This window comes from Cynocephalus volans, chromosome 1, assembly GCF_027409185.1.
Source record: "Cynocephalus volans isolate mCynVol1 chromosome 1, mCynVol1.pri, whole genome shotgun sequence".
NCBI classification, from domain to species: Eukaryota; Metazoa; Chordata; class Mammalia; order Dermoptera; family Cynocephalidae; genus Cynocephalus; species Cynocephalus volans.
Window position 1 is genome coordinate 227918177 of NC_084460.1, and position 21594 is coordinate 227939770.

At 42.7% G+C, this 21594-nt stretch overlaps 1 protein-coding gene across 3 annotated transcripts in view; it reads left to right on the forward strand.

Moving 5' to 3' along the window:
- The window catches only part of TANC1 (tetratricopeptide repeat, ankyrin repeat and coiled-coil containing 1), a 215978-nt gene that overhangs the window by 109532 nt on the left and 84852 nt on the right, over positions 1-21594 (forward strand). For all 3 annotated transcript variants that reach the window (XM_063097505.1, XM_063097488.1, XM_063097497.1), the window contains exon 4: positions 20645-20749. In XM_063097505.1, coding sequence (XP_062953575.1) covers positions 20645-20749 — 105 coding nt within the window. The remainder of the gene's footprint in view (positions 1-20644; positions 20750-21594) is intronic.

Below are 21594 nucleotides of genomic sequence, written 5' to 3' on the forward strand. Positions count from 1 at the left end.
ATTGGGCAACATGTTATCCCATAAGATAGAATACACATTGAGCAAAAGAGGTGGATTCTATAGGCTGAAAAAAAGCAGAAACAAAGAACAAAAAGTAGATTGGTCATTTCAAAGTTACTTTCCTTGGAAGGTGGGGACAGGAAGACAGAACAATAGAAAAATAACTGACAAGTTAATATCAGGCTATCTCTTTTGTGTAAGAATTAAAGCAGAGAGAACTTCATTATTATATCTATTGAGAATATAAAGTGGCCAATTTGGGAAATTGGCTGTAAGTGATGTGGAACTTAGCAGGGGTGACTCCATTTTGATCTTTAGTCTGGTCTTTGGGCTCCTGATGTGAGGACTTAGTACAAAACAGTGGCCTCCTATAATTTTTATTTAACATTAGGATGCCCGGTGGTGGCTTGCCTGGGTAACTTGTGAAGTTGCCATGTGCTCTCTAAGTGAGAGACCATAATTCACGAACCTCCAAACTGGCCCAGGTTTGCTCCCCAAGCACTGAGAACCAAACTCCAGGGGAAGTTGAGCAGACAGTCACATGTTGTTCACAGCTGTGTGTGAGAGCAGAGCTACAAAGCTGCTCTTTACGCAGATAAGTGATAAGTCAGCACTTCAGGCAGAGCCTTTGTGTCAGGTCACCCTTGAACTTCCCTGAAATTACTCATAAGTGCTGTATGCAGAACCATTGTCTCTTGATGGCACAGCCGTTTTTCTTCTGCCATTGAAACAGATAGTTGCTTATTTGGATGAGCACTAGATAAAGTAGATTGCTTACATTAAGGACTGCACTTTACCAGAAACACGTACCTCGTGCACCAGAATCCCATCACGAGGGGCACGTGGGTGGCGAGGCTGGCTGAGGGACCAGCAGGTGAGACTGTGCCATGGTTGGCTGCAGTTCCTCTTCCCTGTTGTAGAGTGGAACGCAAGTGAGGTCATTGTGCCCTGGTTACAACTGCACCATAGTGCCAGGGAGGGGTGGTTTGAGAATGCAGCAAGTGTTACAGACACTCATGTCTTGGACAGTTTGATGTTTCACAAGGACTGGATGGAACACTCGGAAGAGGAGCGTCTTCGGAAATCACAAAATACATGTCTGTTGTACACACTGAATCTAGTGTTAATATTTGAAGTGAGGCGTACAGGCCAAAACCTCCCGTTTTGTCAGTCAGAAAATGGTGTGGACTCAGAGCTCTTTAGTAAAATATTGCACTTTTACAAAATAATTTACATTTTTTTTTCAGTTATAGTTTCTATTAGAACAGATGTGCATATGTGAAGATTTGAATGATTACATATACACTTCTCTGTGTGTGCATATACACACATACATAAAAATTTAAATATAGGCATGCAAAAGATTCTCAGTTATTTTTTTAAAACAAGTCATAAGGCTTAGGCAGATCTTATCTGCGTTAGGTAGACTTCTGTATACTATTCCTTTTTTTTTCCTGCCTCCTAAACAGAAAAATCCTACCCAGGTTATGTAGTATTGTGGGAAAACAGACCTGGTTCAACCCCAAGTCCCTGTCCTTTGTAGCTCTGTGTCCTTGAAAGTTACTAGACTAACCTCTCTGATACTTGGTTTCTTCATCTGGAAAGGACAGTAAATGATCTACCATCTGGGCCTTTGAGAGGATTGGAGGGAATGTTCCTAAGTGCCAGGCTCCTGGAACGTGCTGGAGAAATGATGCCATGTTGTATCAAACTGGTCCTAACTTCTGAGACCAGGTAAATTGCACCTTCTGGCTTTTGTCAGCCTCTTGACTTTAGCGTATTTCTCTGGCCTGGAGGACAGAGAAGGTACCACTGCTTCAATGCAGAGACCTTTTAAAAATCTAATTGCTAATATTCGTACTTGGGTTCGTAAATGTTGATGGAACTGTTCAACCCAAATTGTGGGTATTTGGATTTGGGTTTGTAAATTCTGAGCATGGCCTCGTGGGTGAGCTGACCCACCCACAGCTTCTGTGTGAGGAAGGGCCTTGCCAGATACTTAGTTGGTTTTCAAGTCCTGTAGTATGCGTTGCTCCCAGCCGAGTGCCTTAATGCTTATTTGTTCTTGGTCCTATCGTGGCTTTTACTGAAAGTGATAAAGATCAACCAGTAAGAACACAAGTAACCAAGTTTCAGAGGAGTGTGAGAAGTGATTCATAAGAGGAGCTGGTACCAAAGATTTTGGGGGTGAGGTAGGGAAACCACCCAGCATCCAAGTGTTGTCTTGAGGTGAGGGCAGATTTGGCCGGGCTGTGAAAATACCTAACGATGGCGACCTGAACCCTAAAAGAGTGTGTCAGGAAGAAATGATGTCAGGACAGGTCAAGGAAGTTACCATTAAACAGTTTCTGAGGATGTCATATTTACATGATTTTAGGTGTTATTGTACACTTTATTTTTCTTACAGTGTTTTTCGTACACAGTTGAGGAATAACAGATTCTTTTCAGGCTGGAAAAAAATCTTAACCTGTAGCCTGAAATCTATGAGTCAGCCACTGCGCCTTATTGACACTGTTGCTGTAGATTCACGTGTGACAAACAGAAGGGAAAAAATGAGGACCTGTTGAGAAAGAAATTGCCTATCACATTGCTTAAGAGATTCATATTTTTATTTCCATATCAACACCCTTTCGTTATTTTCATGGAATACTTTCCCTGTTTCTTCCTTTTAAACTGGAAATTCTTAGTTTGTGGGCCCTTTGGCCTTTAAAAAATAAAGTTCCTTTTTGTGCGGCAGTGCTCTCAGGCGCTCTCCTCCCAGCTCTCCTGGACTTGTTGACGCTGAGTTGGTGAGACTGTTACAGGATCCTTTTCATCAAGAGAGGACACTGTTGGTGGATGTGACTTTTTTTAGTGGTGATCTTTATTTTTCCAAATGGCCTCAGAGGCAGTCTGAGTTACTTAAATCTTTCTTTCACTCAGTGATTTTATGAGGTTCCATAAACATTTGTTTTATACCAGTTTACTGAACATCAGCTGTGTGTTGCTCTCTGGGCTAGAGGTGAGGTGGATAGAAAGGTAAATTAATACTTTGCCCTAAGCTTTGGGGACCTCCCAGTTTAGTGAGAGAGATGACAGCGGTTAAGACATTGGGGTGTCTACAAAGAGTTAAGACCTCACGGAGAAGAGCAAGATGCTCCTAGCAGGAGCTGGTAAGGTTTCTGTTGTGGGTGATATTGGAGGGCTCTGAAAGGATGAATTGGGAGTTACGCGGCAAACAGGAGCTTCCAGGGGTCGGGCTGAAGAAGACAGCTCCACATGCAGTCCAGAGGGCATGCAGAAATGTGAGTTAGTGGGCCTCAGTGGCTTGAGCTTACGTAGTGGGGTGGGTAGTGTAGAGACAAGAATGGAAATATAGCTGGAACCAGGCCGTGGAGCCAGGAAGGATTTTATTCTTTTGGAAGTGATGTCCTTTGACTATTTTTATTTTTTACTTTTCTTTTTGGAGGGCAGCTGAGCTGGCCAGTACAGAGATTGAACCCTAGACCTTGGTGTTATCAGTACCGTGCTCTAACCAACTGAGCTAACCACTTTGATTGTTTTTAAGCAGAGGCATGAAATAAGTAGATTTGGATTTTAGGATGGTAACTGTTTCATACAGGCCATCTTGGAGGCGAGGCTGCTTGGGACTCTTGGAATGAGTATAGTGGCTTAAATCTCTGCAGTGGCATTGGAGAATGGAGTGAGGTAGAGGGTGATTTGAGAAAGCTTTAGGAAAAAATATCTATAGGTTGTAGTGACCTGTTTGCATGTGAGAATTGGGGAAGAAAGAAAAGTGCACAATGACCCAGGCCAAGGGCTTCCCAGTCCTTTTTATGTCATGGCATATGTAGGAAATTTTGCACAGCAATTGGGATAAGTGAAATGTCCCTTGGGGCACTGCCCCAGACTTTGCCCAACAGTTCAGAGAGCTGGGGGATCCATATCTTGGCAATACCCTGAACTCATCCTTTGCATACCAGTTAGGAAGCTTGGTTCTCTAGATTGATCCAGATTCAGAAAAATGTTGCTATGTCTAGTGCCTTCACATTTTTCCCCAATTTAATTTTTATGGTATTTCCATACTGAGCATTATTCCTGTGTTTTTGGTAAGGACTTTAAGGCTCTGAAAGGTGGAATACCAACCCCAGTTGGTCCTAGGATCTAAGTAATGCTATTTCTCCCCTACCACAGGCGTAGGCACTGGTGTAATTAACTACAGTTTGGAATGGTTTGACTTTGTAGATCTTGAACTTTGGATGTTCCGTGGAGTCTTGTTTGTGAAGAGCACCAGGGAGTTGCCCGTGCAGGGCCTGAGCTCAGATCACTGGCTCAAGGGAGGAGGAAGGATTGCAAGACGTGACTTCTGAGGCAGAAGCTGTGAAGGTCAAATACGATAAGGAATGAAAAGTGTTAGCTTTTGGAAATAGGGTAATTGACCTTTGAGCAGAGTCGGCAAACTTTTTGTCAAGGGCCAAATAGTTTTAGGCTTTTGAGGGCCATGCATTCTCTGCTGCAACTGTATTCAGCCATTCTAGCATGAAGCAGCCATGGGTAGTACATAAATGAATGGTCATGGCTGTGTTCCAGTAACAATTTATTTATAGAAGTGGCCCAATTTGGCTCCTGGCAGTAGTTTGCCAACTTGACTTTTGCCTCAAGAAAGGAAAAGAGGAATGGAAACTTAGCATGTAGTCAGTACTTACCACGTGCTAGACACTTTATAAACATGTTTAACCCTGAGGTGTAGGTATCAACCTCATTTACAGTTGACGGAGAGCCCCAAGAGTTTAGGTAACTTTCCCGAAGGTTGCACAGCTAGTTAATGACTGTCTGGTATTTGAACCTTGATCTGTCTGATTCTAAAGCCCAGGTCATTTCCACTTGCTTTGTTGCTACCCAGAAGAGCAGTCTTAGGTCAAAAGGGTACATGTGGCACAGAAGCCATCAAGCTCTGCATTCCTGCCATTGTCCTTCATGTGACCTTCAGTGAGCAGTGTTTTCCTGCTTTATCTTCTTCCTGTACGACGAGTGTAAAGGGACTGTCAGGAACACAACTTAAATACTTCAACATAGAAGGTAAGGTGTTCTCCTGTATGTGAAGATACTTCTTTGTTACCATTTGAGCCTTGGGTGAACTTTTATTTTTAATAAACTTTTTATTTCAGAATAGTTTTAGATTTATAGAGAAGTTGCGAAGAATAGTGCAGAGATTTCCCATATACCCCATACTCGTTCCCCTGTTTTTAACAAAGAATATTAGAATGATACATTTGTCACAATTAATGAACCAAAATTGATACGTGCTGAAGTCTATACTTTATTCATATTTCTTTAGTTTGTACCTAATGTCCTTTTTCTGTTCCAAGGTCCCATCCAGGATACCACATTACATTTAGTTGTCACGTGTCCTTAGACTCTCCTTGGCTGTGACAGTTTCTCAGACTTTCCTTGTTTTGATGACCTTGACAGTTTTGGGGAGTCCTGGCCTGGTATTTTGTAGGATTCTCCTCTGTTGGAATTTGTCTGATGTTTTTCTCATGATTAGATGGGAGTTATGGATTTTGGGGGCAGAACCCAGAGAGGTGACGTGCTCTTCTCATCACATCGTGTTGATGGTATATTCTGGCAAAATGACTTATCTCTGCCCACTGAGATCATCTGGCCAAGGTAGTAGTTGCCAGGTTTCTCCATGGTAAAGGTACTCTTTTTCCATCCTCCCTGCTTTCATGTGCTGTATGGATAGTATACTGTCCTCTCCGGAAGGAAGGAGGTCACTATGCTCATGCATGTGGGGTGGGGAGGTCTGCTCTACCTCCTTGAGAGTGGAGTGTCTTCATGAGTTGTTCGGAAGTTTTCTGCACAGGAGATCTGCCTTTTCTTCCCTGTTTACTTATATCAGTATGAATTCAAGAGTAGATGAACTTGCATTATTGTACCTTGATATAATTCAGCTGTACCCCGCCTTTCTGGCCCTCTTTGTTGCCTTGTTGGCCCTAAGTAAGGCTGAGATCAGTCGGCAGGGGCCGAGTATGTCGGAATCTGTTCTTACGTCAGGCCTAAAATGGGGGCAGGGAGTTGCTGCCTCAGTGGTTTAATTGTCCATATAGAGTGCCAACCATATGTGGTTACCTGAAACATTAAAGAAAAAGCACTTCTGGACTTCATGCTCCTGTCAGACAGATGTAAACATTGTTAACATTGATGAAGAAACGTCCTAGCAGGGCTGGAATTAGCATTGAAGCAGCGCCACCTTGTGGTTAAGTGCTGAACAGTGAACTGTATTCTAGGAACAATTTCAGCCAAGTGCTGTGACTTGTACCTGACCTGAGTGCCATTCTAGTAGCTGAAGTACATTAAAAAAGAAAAAAATATTTTAAGTTCTTAAAAGAGAGGCTACCTTCTGAGTTCACTTTTATAAATGACTGGATTTACACAAAAAGTAAACACTTTAAGGTGAAAAATCTCAATAGTTATTTCTTTTGGCATATTAACTGTTTTTATATCTTCATATTGTGCCCCCAATTACTTAAAATTGTTTAATAGCTGAGGTATAAAAGTAGAATAGGTAGAACCTTGGACTTCTGGAGCTATTTTTCTTTGGCATAGGCAGATGGGGAGTTGTTTTTAATAGTCTTGTTCTTCTTTGTGTGGATGTTTTGAGGTGTTTTTGTGCTCATGCCAGTGATGTTTAGGCCTCTGTGGGAAGTAGCCAGGGAGTCCGCAAGACCCACCACAACACGTGGGAACGTGGGGTGGGCTGGTGTTAGCAGCCGTCTGCGTCCTGGAGTGTTTACGTCCATCAGAGGTGTCTTCAGCATGAGTAGAGATGAGGGGTTGGTGGGATGATTTAACATGGCCTTTTGGTCGACCTAGTTGACTGTTAGAGGTACTAAGCTGGAGACCAGTACAGTTGATTTAAAAAAAAAAAACCACTTTTTGTTGTAATAAATTAGTGTATAATAAGGAATTCTCAGTGTTAATATCAATAGCTTTTAGAGATACATAAGATAAAAGGTAAAATTGTAGTTGCTTTGTCCAATAGGAAAAATTCTACAGATACCTGGACTGTAGCATATTTAATGTGGAAACCCCTCCCTCTGTTGTGTCCTGAAACCCAGGACACTGATAGAAAGTCATCGCTGTGCTGAGTGATCACAGTGGCCTGGGTCACCACAGGGGACACAGTAGACGCCATGTGAGGAGGTTAGCTGTGGTTGGGACTGCTCATCGGGCTCCTCTCAGTGATGTCATGGGTTACCTATGGCACCCATGAGTGCAATTTGTCCTGTTCAGACTCTAAACAGATAACAGCTGAGGCCCAGACTATCACTTTGCTGCTGCTCTTGATGTTTGCAGGAGTATTTCAGATAACGGAAAGCACATGTTTTCAAGGGTGAGCTCATCACCAGCAAGGTCAGAGAAGGACACTGGCCTCAAGCTCACAAGTCCAGCCTTCCTCTGCCCTTGCTTTCAGTCTCAGGTGCAGGCCATGGCAGGACTCTGTTAGAGGCCGCGTGTGTGTGGCCCAACACACCAACCCCCTGACTGTGCAACAGGACTGCGGGCCACTCCTAACTTCAGAGACAGTATCTCTGTACAGACACCAGGGATACACAGGAGTGAGTCCGCTGGGGGATGCCAACAAGCACAGGTGGTAATAGTGCATGGACATGCTGTGGGTGCAAAAGGACTATGGTAGCACACAGAAGGTTCTAGAATGCAGCTGAGGGACCAGAAATGCATACTGGGTAGCCTTGCCAGTTGGGTAGGAGGCAGTAGACAGTGGTGGTCTTGGAGTTAAGGGAATGTTTCTTCTTCTTTTTTTTTTTTTATTCTATTTTTTTCCTAGCCACTAGACCACCAGGAATTTTTTTAAAAGGTTTTTCTGTTTTGTTTTTTTTTTTTAAATCTTGAGCTTTTCCTTTTGAGTGTTTTTAAAGAGAGAGATTGATTTTACACAGTGGAAAGACAGTTTTAAGATGAGACTTTTGGTGTCCGAGAGCAGCAATTTTGTGTTACTGTTCATTGTATTACAGTTAAAATTTTAAAACACTCTTTTTCTTAAGGCTTGAAATTAATGTACAAATCAATTTCTAATGTTTATAAATTAATTTAAAATCCTATTTAAAATGAGTTTCACTTAAAGCTAAAAAGTAGACATTTCAAATAGAAATAATAAGGCAGGTACTCCAATATGCCACATTTTAAAAAGTTAAAGATTCTCTACTGGTTGTACTCTCTGATTATTCTAGTGATGGCAGACTTATTCCTAAATGTAATCCAGTTGTATCAGTACTTTGGGTTTGATGTATTTCAGTTCTTCATTTAATTCTAAACCTTGCTGAGGTTGCAGGACAACAAGTAAGGTAGATCAATTCTGGTGAGGTAAGGTGAGGTTTAGCGCCAGTAATTCATGGTTCTGTATTAGGATTAAGTTTGGCTTCAAGTAAAAAAGATAGTCAAATATGCTATAGATTACACTAAATAAAAAGGTATTGCTCTCTCTCGCTAACAGTCTAGAGGTGGGTGGAGGTAGCCTTGGTTACTTCAACGTGTTGTCACCTTGTATGTATCAGTATTTGTTTCCTGGGGGGTGCTGAAACAGGTTACTGCAAATTTGGTGGCTTTAAGACAACAGAAATTTATTCTCTCATTGCTCTGGAGGCCAGAAGTGGGCAATCAAGGAGTCAGCAGGGTTCTTCCCTCTGGAGGTTCTAAAGAGAATCCTTTTCTTGCCTCTTCTGCCTTTTGGTGGCTCAGGTGTTCTTGGTTTGTGGCCACGTCACTCTGTTCTCTGCCTCTGTCTTCTCATCGCTGCCTCTTCTGTGTGCGATGGTCTGATCTCCCTCCTTTCTCTTAAAGATACTTGTGATGGCATTTTGGGCCAACCCAGCCAATCCAGGATGATATCCTTGTCTCAAGATCCTTAATCACATCTACACAGTCCAATTTTCCAAATCAAGTACAAATGCTTACAGGTTCCAGGGATTAGGTTGTGGACATTATTTTTGGGAACCTTTAGTTTACCGTGTCCTCCAAACACAAGGTTGCCTCATGACCTAATAACATCTTTGCTCGAGTACCAGCTCGTATGTCCACATTCCCTGCCAGAAGAAGGGGAGAGAAAGGAGCAGAGTGGGGCACTCCCAGGTGGGTCAGCTTCCTTTCAACAGCCTTCCTTGAAATCCCACTCAACACTCACTCACCTCTCGTTGGCTGCATTGACCAATTGCCAAGGAGGCCCAGAAACTCAGTTTTTTATTCACTGAATGCATGGGGGTGCTAAAGTATAATTTTCAAAGAGGCAAAAACACAATTAATTCATTAACAAGGGAACCCATAAGATGTTAAAAACGGTTTAACCGAGAATTTGGAATTATAGACATTTATATTTTCTGCCAGACAAAATCCATTTGCATTGTTGTGGACAGGAAACATTGGCACTGCTGAGTTTCCTGCCATTTAGTGTTGTAAAATAGTTGATAGAAGGTCAAGAGCGTATAGAAAGATAATCCTCGGAGTCTACTTTACCTAAACAATACCCAGCTCCACTGAAGGGACACCCTATCATCTCTTTTGTCCTTTCCCAAGTATTGGATACTCTAAAATAGTGAAAAACAGGGGGCCAGCCCGTGGCTCACTCGGGAGAGTGCGGTGCTGATAACACCAAGGCCATGGGTTCGGATCCTATATAGGGATGGACGGTTCGCTCACTGGCTGAGCGTGGTGCTGACAACACCAAGGCAAGGGTTAAGATCCCCTTACTGGTCATCTTTTTAAAAAATAAATAAAATAAAATAGTGAAAAACTGGGGCTCTCACACCAAGATGGAAGGAGATGATCAGTGCTGGCCTCTAGCTATTTCCGCCTTCCAGCAGGGTCTGGGTTGGGGCTGAGGATTTGCATGCCTAGCACGTGATGCTGTTGCTGCTGGCCCAAGCGACCACTCTCTTTGAGCATGTCTGGTCTCAACTCACTGGGAAAGAAGATTCTCAAGGATCCTGCCTTCGTTTTTGGAGCCAGTGACTTCACACAGTGTAGGGCTCATTTTCTGCTTTGTGATAACAGAAGAGCCCTTTCCCCTTATGGCTGCTTCCCTAGTTCCTGAGAGAAACCCCGAAACTCCCATTCCAGGAAGGACTCAAGTCCTTTCTACTAGGACATCTTAAAATCAAGGTTTGTGGTTGTTCATTTATTTGTAACTGTTTGGTTAATGATTCTTACATACATAATGAAACCAGTTTCAGGTATTAGATTTTTTGTGGTAAATCATAATTACTACCAAAAGTTAGAGGAAGTGAGGACTAGAGATTTCCTCCCTATAAACTGACCATTGGGTTTCAACGAAACAAGGCGCAGTCTGCACCGTGCCCGTGTGTAGATTTATTAGCAGCCAGCACAACGCAGCCGTATAGCCTGCTGCCATGCCTGTGATGTCCAGCTCTGTCATTTTTGGGGGTTGGTGCTCTGACAGAACCTCACATTCAGTGTTTACCTGTAGCTTGTGAGACAAATACCATCTTACATGCTACGTAGACAGTGCTTTAGTGTTCTCTTGCTGCCTAAGAAATCACAAACTTATCTTAAAAAAAATTTATTGGCAGGGGTGGCACTTCTTCTATTTTATTTTATTTTACTTTATTTATTTATTTATTTTTAAAAGATTACTGGTAAGGGGATCTTAGCCCTTGACTTACTGTTGTCAGCACCACGCTCTCCCAAGTGAGCCTACCAGCCATCCCTATATAGGGATCCGAACCCGTGGCCTTGGTGTTATCAGCACCACGCTCTCCCGAGTGAGCCACGGGCTGGCCCTTTGCTCTGGGTTTCATGTAGTAGAAATGAAGATGGTAGCAGGGCTGCTTTCCTTTATGGAGGCTTGGGGTGCGGGTGGGGATGGGTAACTTCTTAGGATTGAGTTCCCCATTTCCTTGCTGGCTGTTAGTTCTGGGGATCATTCTCAGCTTTTGGAGGCCACCTGCATTCCTTTGTTTGTGGCCCCCTTCCTTCATCTTCAAAGCCAGAAAGGTGTCCAGTCCAGAGGATTGGATCCCTCTCACACTGAACCTCTGTCGTCCCTCCCCTCCGTTCTGCCTCATCTCTCTTCTGCCTGACTTCCGCTTTTAAGAGTTCATGTGATTACATTGAGCCCGCCCTAATAATCCAGGATCATCTCCTTACTTTAAGGTTGGCTAATTGGTAGCCTTAATTCTTAATTCCATTTGCAGAGTCCTTTCACAGCACTACCCAGATTGTGTCTGATTCAGAATTCTGCCTACCAAAGGCAGGACTCAGGCTATCCTGCCCTTTTGCATCAGAAGCCTGACAATTCCTGGACCTGGGGCCATTGTCTTTTTGAGCACTATATTCTTACATTCCGAGGTCCTGCTAGATTTTTATACTTGGGTCATGCAAAAGCCAGAGTACCTCTACGACATTACTAGTCAATCTCCTTACTTCAAAATACCATGAATTTCACCACTGAAAATGTTTCTAGCAGCCATAATGCTAATTAACAAAGTCAGTAATTTAATGTGAAAGCCCATCTCTGACCTAAAATGTACTGATTAACATAATCCTGCTGTTGGTTAGTGATAAGAATAGCTAGTCGACTAGCTTACAGGAGCCTCTTTTGAGTGTGACTTTTTGATTAAAAGCTAGTTAACTACTCCTGGAGTCTGTATTCCAGATTAAAACAACTAATCGCCTTTGGGTGGTATATTAAAGCAACATGCCATACTTTTATATCATACTATTTATGTTGAAGTGTTTTGAAATAAAACTCAGCATAATAAAGACTGCTGCCATCTGAGCTGAGAGCTTCAAGAGAGCTCTATAGGTTACATTTATAGGTCTCACCCTCATGCCTGGCATGTAGCACATGTGCCACAGATTTTTTTTGAGTGAATAAAATGAATTCATTTCCGTGCTTTAATATATAAAAACAAAGGTACAGTGCAAGGGACAGCATGACAGATCAAACTACATCGGAAGAAAGTAGAAACATCATTCAAGTTATTTTGTTGAACTAGGAGTTTATTGTACTCATAGTACTGTGAACATGAATACTACAAACTGAGACTTGCATCTTCATCAACATGTATTTTAATGATGCCTAATGAGAGGAGCGTACTAGTTCCCTGCTAGACTGAAGCACTTTAATAGCAATGCACGTGTACGTCCTCACAGTGCCTTGTGCGTTGCATGAAGAAATAAAGGCTGTCAACCCTTTCCCACTAAAAGTAAGTTATGGGTGTCAGGTAACTTTTGTATTTCATATACCAACAGCAGGTGACTCTTTTTTTCTCTCACTTTCTCTAGAATTGCAGTCTGAGTTTCCCCACATCTCACCTGTCTTTGGGTAGGGGTGAGGCCACAGTAGTAGTAACTCAAAATGCACTGACTGGTTGCCCTCCTCTCCTTACCCAAGGCTCCAGGCCCTTGTAAAAGGGCTTGTGGAAGTCCCCGGAAGTCCCCAGCAGTCATGTCTGCTGGGGCCGTGGGGGGCACTTCTCTGTCCTGATCTGATGCCTTCCAGCACCCCCTGCTGGTGGGAGAGGGGAACATAGTGCTGTCTTTGTCATTCCCTGGAATAGAGCAGGCCATCTCAAGCAGCGTTTTGCATTTTTTTAATTTATTTTTAAAATTTTTTTCTTTTGTCAGCACCTTTACATGAAGAGGATTTTAGGTTTTAATTTACAGCCCCTCCCTGTTTCTCACTGGAGAAATCCAAGTGATAGACACCATCACTTGGGCTTGAAATTGCCCTCTTCTTTGGCCAAGTCTTTCTGACTGGGTCATTTCATTGTCTGGCTGTTTCTTCCCTCAGAATGAATCCTCCCAAGAGGTTCTCAACCATTATAGGATGTGTCTGTGGGCAGTCCCACCAGGTCACCAGCCCCACTTCAGCTCTGGCAAGGAGTCAAGCCCAGGTCCCTGGTATAGAGGACTGACTCCCTTTTTGCCACAGACTTGGCCAGGTCTGCCCTTGTTTCAATCCCAAACTGTATGTCTCCTCTTTCTCCTCCCCCAACAAACATCCTGTTTTGGGGTACAGGAGGGGAGAGGGGTCAGACTTGTGAAACTGTCTGGATATCTCGTTCTTCAAAAGTTCAGGCCTGTGGTCTGATAGTTTTAACTCAGTCCACCATTTGGAATTCACTATTTAATGACATTTGCTTTAGTGATAAAGGTTTCCCCCTCCTCCCCCAAAAAATCTTCTTGCACATCTTTTATTTTTCTCATCTCGTTGTGAGCATTTCCCAGTATGAAATGAAAACCTAGACCAGATAAAATTGACAGGAACCTTTACTATGAAAGTTCAAGATGCTGAAAAATTTCTAAAACGTTTGGTAATACCAGGTGTCAATTTTCATAGTCTCCAGGTGTTGTGAAAAATGTAAGATCTACTTTAAATGTAATAAATAGCCTCAGGTGTTCTGTGCCCCAAATATTGCTTTCATATATATATATAATTATTTTAACTGAAACACTCAGAAATGAAAAGTAACTCCTGCCCTTCTCTCTTTTACTGCCTAGAGATAAAGCTCAGTTTGGTTTATTTCTACCATCCGTTTAAAAAAAAAATATTCCGTATATGGTAGTTTCTAAGCAGCAGCATAGTCAGCTGTGTGATTAAAATGTCAAAAAGAGTAGGAAAACTGGCCGCTGGGAAAAGTATATTTGGAGATTTGTGTAAAGGCAGAATACTGAATAGGGAGAATGCTGCACTTTGGAGATTGTAGAACAGGAGTGATTAAGGGAAGGTTCTGGCCACTTCCAGCCTGACATGAGGCCCTTCTACACAATTAAAGAAGCTGGCAGGAGCTCTTCTTTTGCAGTCTGCATATAAGATATTTGCAAGTTTACAGCTGTTTAACCTCTTGGCACATTTTTTTGTTTGTTTGAATTTTAGAAGCCCTTTATACCTTTGAGAGTCCCCATCCCCAGAGTCACACAGTAGAAGATTGACAGCTTGTGGGAAGTGGAATGAGGAAAGGGGTCTCGAGTTCAGATGAAGTGGGTTTCATTTATGATCGAGAACAACCCCTGTATGACTCAGGCCTTGTAAATTGAACATGTTTACAACCACAGCCACCAGACCCCACCTCGACCTGACAGAAGGGAGGGGGGTCAGTGGTGGTCTTCTTTAGAGGCCCATCCCTTGCTACCAAGGGATGGTCCATGGTCTCAGACTATACCTCGAACAGCAGACTCTGCATTTGAGCAAGACTCCCAGGGGACCCGGTGAGCATTATAAATGGAAAAGCTGCTTGATACCAATGCATGGGTCAGCTGCCTGGGCATGACCGGGAGGTGAGGCAGCCGTGACGGGGAAACATATAGGCTTCTAGCTGAGCCAAGTTTCATGCTGGTATCTCACAGTCTTGTCTTGCTTTTAAGAGCTTCTTGCCTTCAAACATAGCTAATAGCCAGAAAACCATGCTTTCTGAGTAATTATCATATAGTATTACACTCTGGCTAATTTGGGGGATTAACTTTTTAACATTTGGTTTATGTAAAGGGGAAAATTTTACTCTAAGGTAGCTTATGCTTGGGAATGTTGAGCATTTTGTTTTATTTTTTAAAATTTATTTATTGATTTTTTTTACATTCTAATATGTTGTAGAGCAGTTGGTAGGGGAAGGGGAAAATAGTGTGGGAGGAGGGGGAAGGGGGGCGTGTGGTCAAGGCCTATGGCACCCCCTAATTCTGGCAGGGGAGACCAGGGGGCTTCAAGCAGCCACTCAGTGGTTGCTGGGCCTGGTGCGGACGTCAGGGGGTTGTGGCTGAGGAGGCCCCCCACTGCCCCAGCTCAGGAGCCTGGGGTGCTTCCTGTGGCAGCTCAGTGTTGTCACTGAGCTGTTTGCAGATGTTGGGGGGAGCATTTTGTTTTAAACAAAAAGTTTTATGTAAAAAGGTGCTGGGCAGTAATTTTCCCTAAGGGAGTTAGGGGAGGTGTGTATTTCAGTTTTGATCTCTGTTGACAAGAAATGTGGCCTCTTCCTTTAGGGGAGTTTTTCATATCTGTGATGCAGAGACTAGTGTCACTGGGGTTTAACAGGTGGCCATGTAAGTGGAAGCTCAGCACTCAGGTGACTGTGATGGCTCCTGCCTGGTGTGGCCTCCCACTGTGCTCATTCTGCAGCCACAGTCTACCGAGCTGATTGCATCATGGACTTTGAATGCTCCTTGTTACAGTATACTCTTGTGTAGTAGATGCAATGTCACTTTTCTTCCTGGAGGCTGAAAATTCCTCATTTATTTTCTCTGATTCCTTGGAGTTCCTTTTTGGACCTTTTTTGGTTGCTGTCCGGCAGGGTAGGGTCTTTCCTCGACTGTCAGGTGATCCTTGGCTCCCCATTTGAAAGTATAAGGTGCTAAAAAGCTGGTTGAAAGGTGTGTGTTGAGGTCAGGCTGTCTGTAGCCTGACTGGTCAGGGATCTGCTATTTCTTTGGAGGGGGGCTCCCCAACTATGGTTACTTATAGGTCTTTCCTCTACGTGAGTTTCCCCAGAGAGGAATCTTTCAGTCTCTTCCTGCCATGGCATCCACACTGGGCTCTCAGTGCTCTCATAGCTGAGTGGGGGTACTGCGACCATCTGCATGTAGAATTTTTTCAAATCCTAGTTTTTTAATGTAGCACACATGAGTTTAGCTCTTGAACTCCATGGTCTTGGAATTCAGCCTTTCCAGAGAATGAACTCAGCCTCCAGGGTGAGGGAGGGAATGCTCCTGGCTTAGAAGGAGATTCTCGGGGTCTAAGTCTGCCCTAAATAGATGTTCATTGTCAGGCTTCCCCTGTGCCCTGCCTCCAGAGGGTCTGGTGTCTCAAGCACCCTTCCTGAGGCACTCCCCTTTTCTGCTCCACCCAGTCCACTGCTCCTCAGTGGTCTGTTACCAACATTCAGAGGTTTTGTTACTGACAGGCCAGGCTCGGCTTGCCCTCTCACATGAATCAAATGACCTGAAAGTCCAAAAGTTGATGCAAGGATTGGAAGGTTTATTCAGATTACCTGTACTCAACTAAATGTCTAACCAAGCAAACAAACAAAGAGAAAAGAGGAGCAGTGGGGTCCAGTTTAGCTTAGTCCTAATTGCTGGGGCCAACCTATTCCATTAACAGTAATTGCTAAAAGCGGTTCTCCCCACTGTTTTCAGCATAAAGAAAATATCAACTAGATTTAAATCAGAGAAACAAAGCATAGCCAGGAGCCCTCCAGGGTGCACCTATACAGAAGTGGATACAATCCAACCAAACAGAAGAGGGCTCAGAAAATCAGAGAAAGTTCGAGAGAATAAAGCATTGCCCTTGTCAGAAGTTAGGCCGAGGACTCCAGGAGAGATCTACCAGCAGCAGAGACATGGGAGCAAAACAGTCCCAGTGGCCACTTGCCTCTTGCAGCTAGAATCCTCTCTTGTGCCCAAAGCTTTCCAGTTTTTTGCCAATGATTAAATTAGGCTCTCGGATTCCAAAGTCATAGAAATGAACAGTGTACCCAACAGTAAAGCAAGCAACGCTTTATTAAAAGAGGAGATAGACTTATGCATAAGGTGGGTAGCAACAGTAAAGCTAGTCCCCCCGAGGGGTGCTGTTCAGGGTCTTTTATAGGGAAAGGAGTTAAGGCCAGCGTCACTCACTGGAGGTGGTTTGTTCTGTTCTTCCTGGTTGCGTCATGGGTGCATGCTCAGTAGGCAGTGGTGTTCATCATCATTGTCACCCAGGAGGGTCATTGTAGCAGTCACCTTGATGCTTTGTGCACAGGTTGGCATTCCTAAAGGGGTCTTAAGGTTAGTCTGTAACTTTTACAATTATAGTAAATAAGCCTTGAGGAGGGGTTTTGCAACTCAGTAAATATCTGTTCCCTCTTTTATTTCAGTCTGTCAGGGCAGCCCATGGGGTAATAATTTGCCCTGAGGGGTCTCATGACTGAGGAATGGAAAAGTAACAAAGTGTCCTCTGCAGGGAAATGGAGTCAGTTTGGTTCACAGGCCTAGCCTTACTCTCTTTCTGTTTGGTTTCTTGCTTGTGGTTATCTCCTTTTTCTATTGGTCTCTTTAATCCCTTTACTGAAACTTTAATAGTGTTTTGAAAGGAGTGGAGGCAAACGAGAGTCATCTGCCCTGTTTAATGGAAAGTGCGCACAAATTCTCTGAGTAACGTGGAAGGAGAAGAAAACCTCCATGGCTATGAATTTCTTATTTTACAGCGTTTGAGGTTCAGCTGTTTGTGAAAAGCAATTTAAATAGAAAGATCATGTTGCAGGACAGTTGTTTATATTTACTTCATAATATTTCAACTCCTAGTAAAAGTTAGGGGAGATCAGAGACAAGTAGGATGAATAGAAGATTTGCTATCTGTATAGCCAAGATCCGTGGATATCTGAGTGGTAGAAAGTTCCAGTGCCCTGGCTTTTTCTAGAATTGCATGTTTCATCTATATTTCATAGTTTTGTAAGTGTTAAGTGCTGGTTCACTGCATGGGCTTTACAACTGCATAGACCAGGTTTCAAATCCCTGCTTGCTTTGCCACGAGTTGTTGGCCATGAGCAACTTGTTTAACTTATTTGAACTTCAGTTTCCTGACCTAAAAATGAGGGAAGTTGTGCTTTTCCCTCAAAATTATTAGGAGTGAATGAATTAATGTATGTAAGTCTATGGCCTGTGTGCTCAATGGGTATGCATTTTATTTACTTTAGTGTATTTGGTCTCCTTTCGTATCTGGCACTACTGTGTACTGTTCCAGGACACCAGACTGGCCTGATCTCTGCTGTCATGATTTTCCCCTTGTCGCAGGAGGCTCGCTTGCTCGTCTTTTAGCTCTGCGATGTACTGAGGCCCAAGTTAGGGGGAGATGAGAAGGGAGGGGCGTGGTATTTGAAGCTAGGTCTGCCCAACTCACCAGCCTCTGCTCATCACATCCTGCCTCGTCAGTGTTGAATATTTGTCCCAGTTAGTGGTTGCCTCTGAATAGAAAGAATGGCTAGAGGTATAATAAATGGGTGGGCATGAAGGCTGAAGGCCCTGGGTGACGTTGGATTCCCTGTGTCAATCATTCAAGAATAACCGGTTACACATTCATGTGGAAATAGTCCACATTTTAAGGAACAGTACCAGAGAATATTTTTGAAGGACATTTGGGTAGGTAGTTAGGAGCCTGGAAATAGATCTCTTTAGATTTGCTGTTACTATACTGTGAAGAGTTGAGGTGAGCAGAAATACAAGTATCGCTTGAGCAGTGTGTATAGCTGTGGGTTGGGCGGCTGCAAATCATCAGACTATAATAAGAAAGGACTTTACTTCCCCTAAGTCCTTTAGAAGAGAGCAGATGAAGAGGGAAACATATCAATGATCCATTTTACCTTAGCGAGTAGATAGAGAACCAAACGTGTAGATAGGTTCTTGTATCAGTCCCCGTTCCATTTCTGTCTGCCCTGTTCAGGCCCTTTTTTCTAGTTTCTGCTTCTTCCACAGCAAATATTTTGGCCGCTCCCCCCAGTCTTTCCACCCATGCACTTTTATATATGGATATATGTATATTTCATATAAGATCTGAATACTGTTATAGCCTGCATTCTCCTCTTAGATTATGAATATATTTTCTTTTCCCCCTTGTAACCATTCTATTTTAACCCCCCTTGTAACCATTCTATTTTAACCTTTTTAAAAAATTCCCTTTCTGAAAGGGTTAAGTAAATTATGAATACAGCCGTATGTGATTAAATACAATAATCATTTTAAAATCATGGTTCCTAAAGTTTGCAATAATATCTTTATTTGTGAATTACTATGTGCTTCTTCGATAACATATTTTGAGATGCAGTACATTTATAGTTGGCTGGGAATTGGATTATTTTTGCGGTGGTGGTGATGCTTTTGCAGTAAGCCTTTAGATGGCAGCATCTCTCACCATAAACCATATTTTGAACAGAATTTCTCAAATGCACAAGATGTTCGAGATAGGAAGATGCTCAGAGTCTGCCTGCATCACCCCTTCATTGTGCGATGAGGAAACTGGGACCCCAGGACAGTCAGGGCTATGACTCAGGGCTGAGCCGTGGGCAGAGCTGTAGACCTCTGCCTGGCAGTCTTCCCACAACCCCTTCTCTTATTGATGTAAAATGTTTCCTGTCTCTGTGGCCTTGTTAAAAGCCACTTTAAGTATAAGGCAACCAAGGAAAACAAGAGTCAAGTGGGTGATTTTGGACCAAAATGAAATGTGAAGTTTGAAAGGAGCAGACAGACTGGTCTTTTTTTTTTTTAAGTAGATTTATTTAGATATAATTTACATACCATATAATTCACTCATTGAAAGCATACAGCAGAGTGGTTTTTAGTATATTTACAAGGCTGTACAACCATCACTACAATCTAATTTTAGACCATTCTATCACCCCCCAAAAGGAGTCCCAAACCCCTTTGTCATCACCCCACAAGCCTGTATATCCCCCAGCCCCTGGCAACCATTCATACTTTGTTTCTGTAGACTCGCCTATTCTGGACCTTACATATGAATGGAATCATATAGTTTGTGGTCTTGTGTGACTAGCTTCTTTCACTTAGCATAGTGTTTTCAAGTTTTATTCATGTTATAGCATGATTCAGTGCCTCATTCCTTTTTATTGCCCAATAATATCCCATTGTGTGGCTATACCACATTTTGTTGTCATCAGTTGATGGGCCTTTGGCTATCACGAATAACACTACTATGAAAATTTATGTACAGGGTTTTGTGTGAACATAAATTCACATAGGAATAGAATTCCTGGACCATATAGTAACTCTGTTTAACCTTTTACACAACTGCCAAACTTTTTCAAAGCAGTGGCACCACTGTGCATTTCCAGCAGCAACATGTGAGGGTTTCGTCCAGTCTCATTAAGAATTCCAGGGCTAGCCACTTAGCTCTGTTGGTTAGAGGATGGCATTATAACACCAAGGTCAAGGGTTTGGATCCCTGTACCAGCCAGCCACCAAACAAACAAACAAAACCCCCCCAAAAAGATTTTTCTGATGATAAGTTGGGGCTGGGGGAGGAGGTGGGAGATAAGCTGTTAGGCTCTCCCATGTCACTGGATCTCATGCTGGACTGGCTGCTGTGCCTTTTTCAAGGCTGCTATGTTAGCTGCCAAGAAAGCAGTCATCTTCTGTGCCCTGCACAATTAACCGTGCGTCACAGACCGATAAGATGCCTGAGTCCTATGGCTGCTCAGAGCATGTTGATATTACAGCCTGGCTGTTTGTAATCCTTGCCTCCTGACTTTGAAGATACCAAGCAACCAAATTGTCTTTGTTCCTGTTAGAGGAAAATTATATTAAAAATAAAACCCCTCCACCCCAACCTGTCTGGATTTGAACATGTCTAAATCACCTACTTCACATACAGCAAATGCAGCTGTAGAGAGCTCACAGCAAAAGAACAGCTTTTGTTTCTGTCAGAGCTTACAGTCTCTAATCTGAGTTTACCCTTTTCTTCCTTGGCAGTCCTGGCTGGACATTCCCACGTCTGTACTGAAATGACTGTGTGTGTGTTCAAGGGAGGGAAAGGGGCTGGCTCTTCCTTTAGGCATATTTGGGTCCTGGGAAGAACACACACTGTACATTCTGAAGCTTTGTTTGCATCTGGAAAAAATTAGCCACACTCAGATCTTTCCCACTGCAGGTCCTGTCAGGAAGCCCAAGTATGTGGAAAGCCCCAGAGTGCCTGGAGATGCAGTTATAATCCCATTCAGAGAAGTGTCCAAGCCAACAGAGCCCAGTGAGAATGGTAAGAATACGTTTTCAGTGATTCCCCCTGAAGATTTTACATAGTGGCACTCTCCATTTCTGGATGAAACTTAAGTGCCTCTTGCAGGAATGCTTTGCTGAACTGAATATATTTGGGATGTTTTTTTTCCCTTCGGGCAGTTACAGAGATCTGTTTAGCTAATGGAAATTCTTGGAATCATATACACAGGATAGGAATAGTTGAGTGGGTGCATAAGCATTGTTTATGGGTTGAGTCTTACTTCCTCTGAATTTTGACCTACCTGGGCTGGGGGAATATGAAAAAAGTCAGCCAGTAGACTGCTTCCAAGATTTCATTTTGTTTTTAATTCTGTATTGTTTGAGAATATTCAACAGGCTTTGGCTGAAAAGCTGAGGCGTTAACTGGACAAAGCTTATAATAGCTAGCTTTCTTAAAGGCATTTGGTAACTTTTGAAAACTTCTTATTTTTTTAACATCTCAAATTTTTCTTTAGGGGTTGTTGAAGTAGGGGCCAAAAAAATTAAAATTGAAACCTTTTCATGATAGCATTATATATATATATATATGTTTTTTCCATATCTGGAAATATGTGTAACAGACATTACAAATTTGTAGCATTTAACAGATGTATTAATAGTTCTTTATTTTTAAAAATCAATTCAAGAGTTTACCTGTTTGTTCCTTTCTGGGGAGTCCCTAGCTTACAACTCTGTGGTCTTTAATTTGGGTGTTTTGAATTTGCATCCTATTTGCCTGTAGAAACATGGCGTAAAGAATCTTGGCCTATGTAAAGAAGCTTATTTTACAAACAATGTAGACACAAGTTTATGTAGTAATGCTGTAAGGGAACTTAGGAAAGAAAA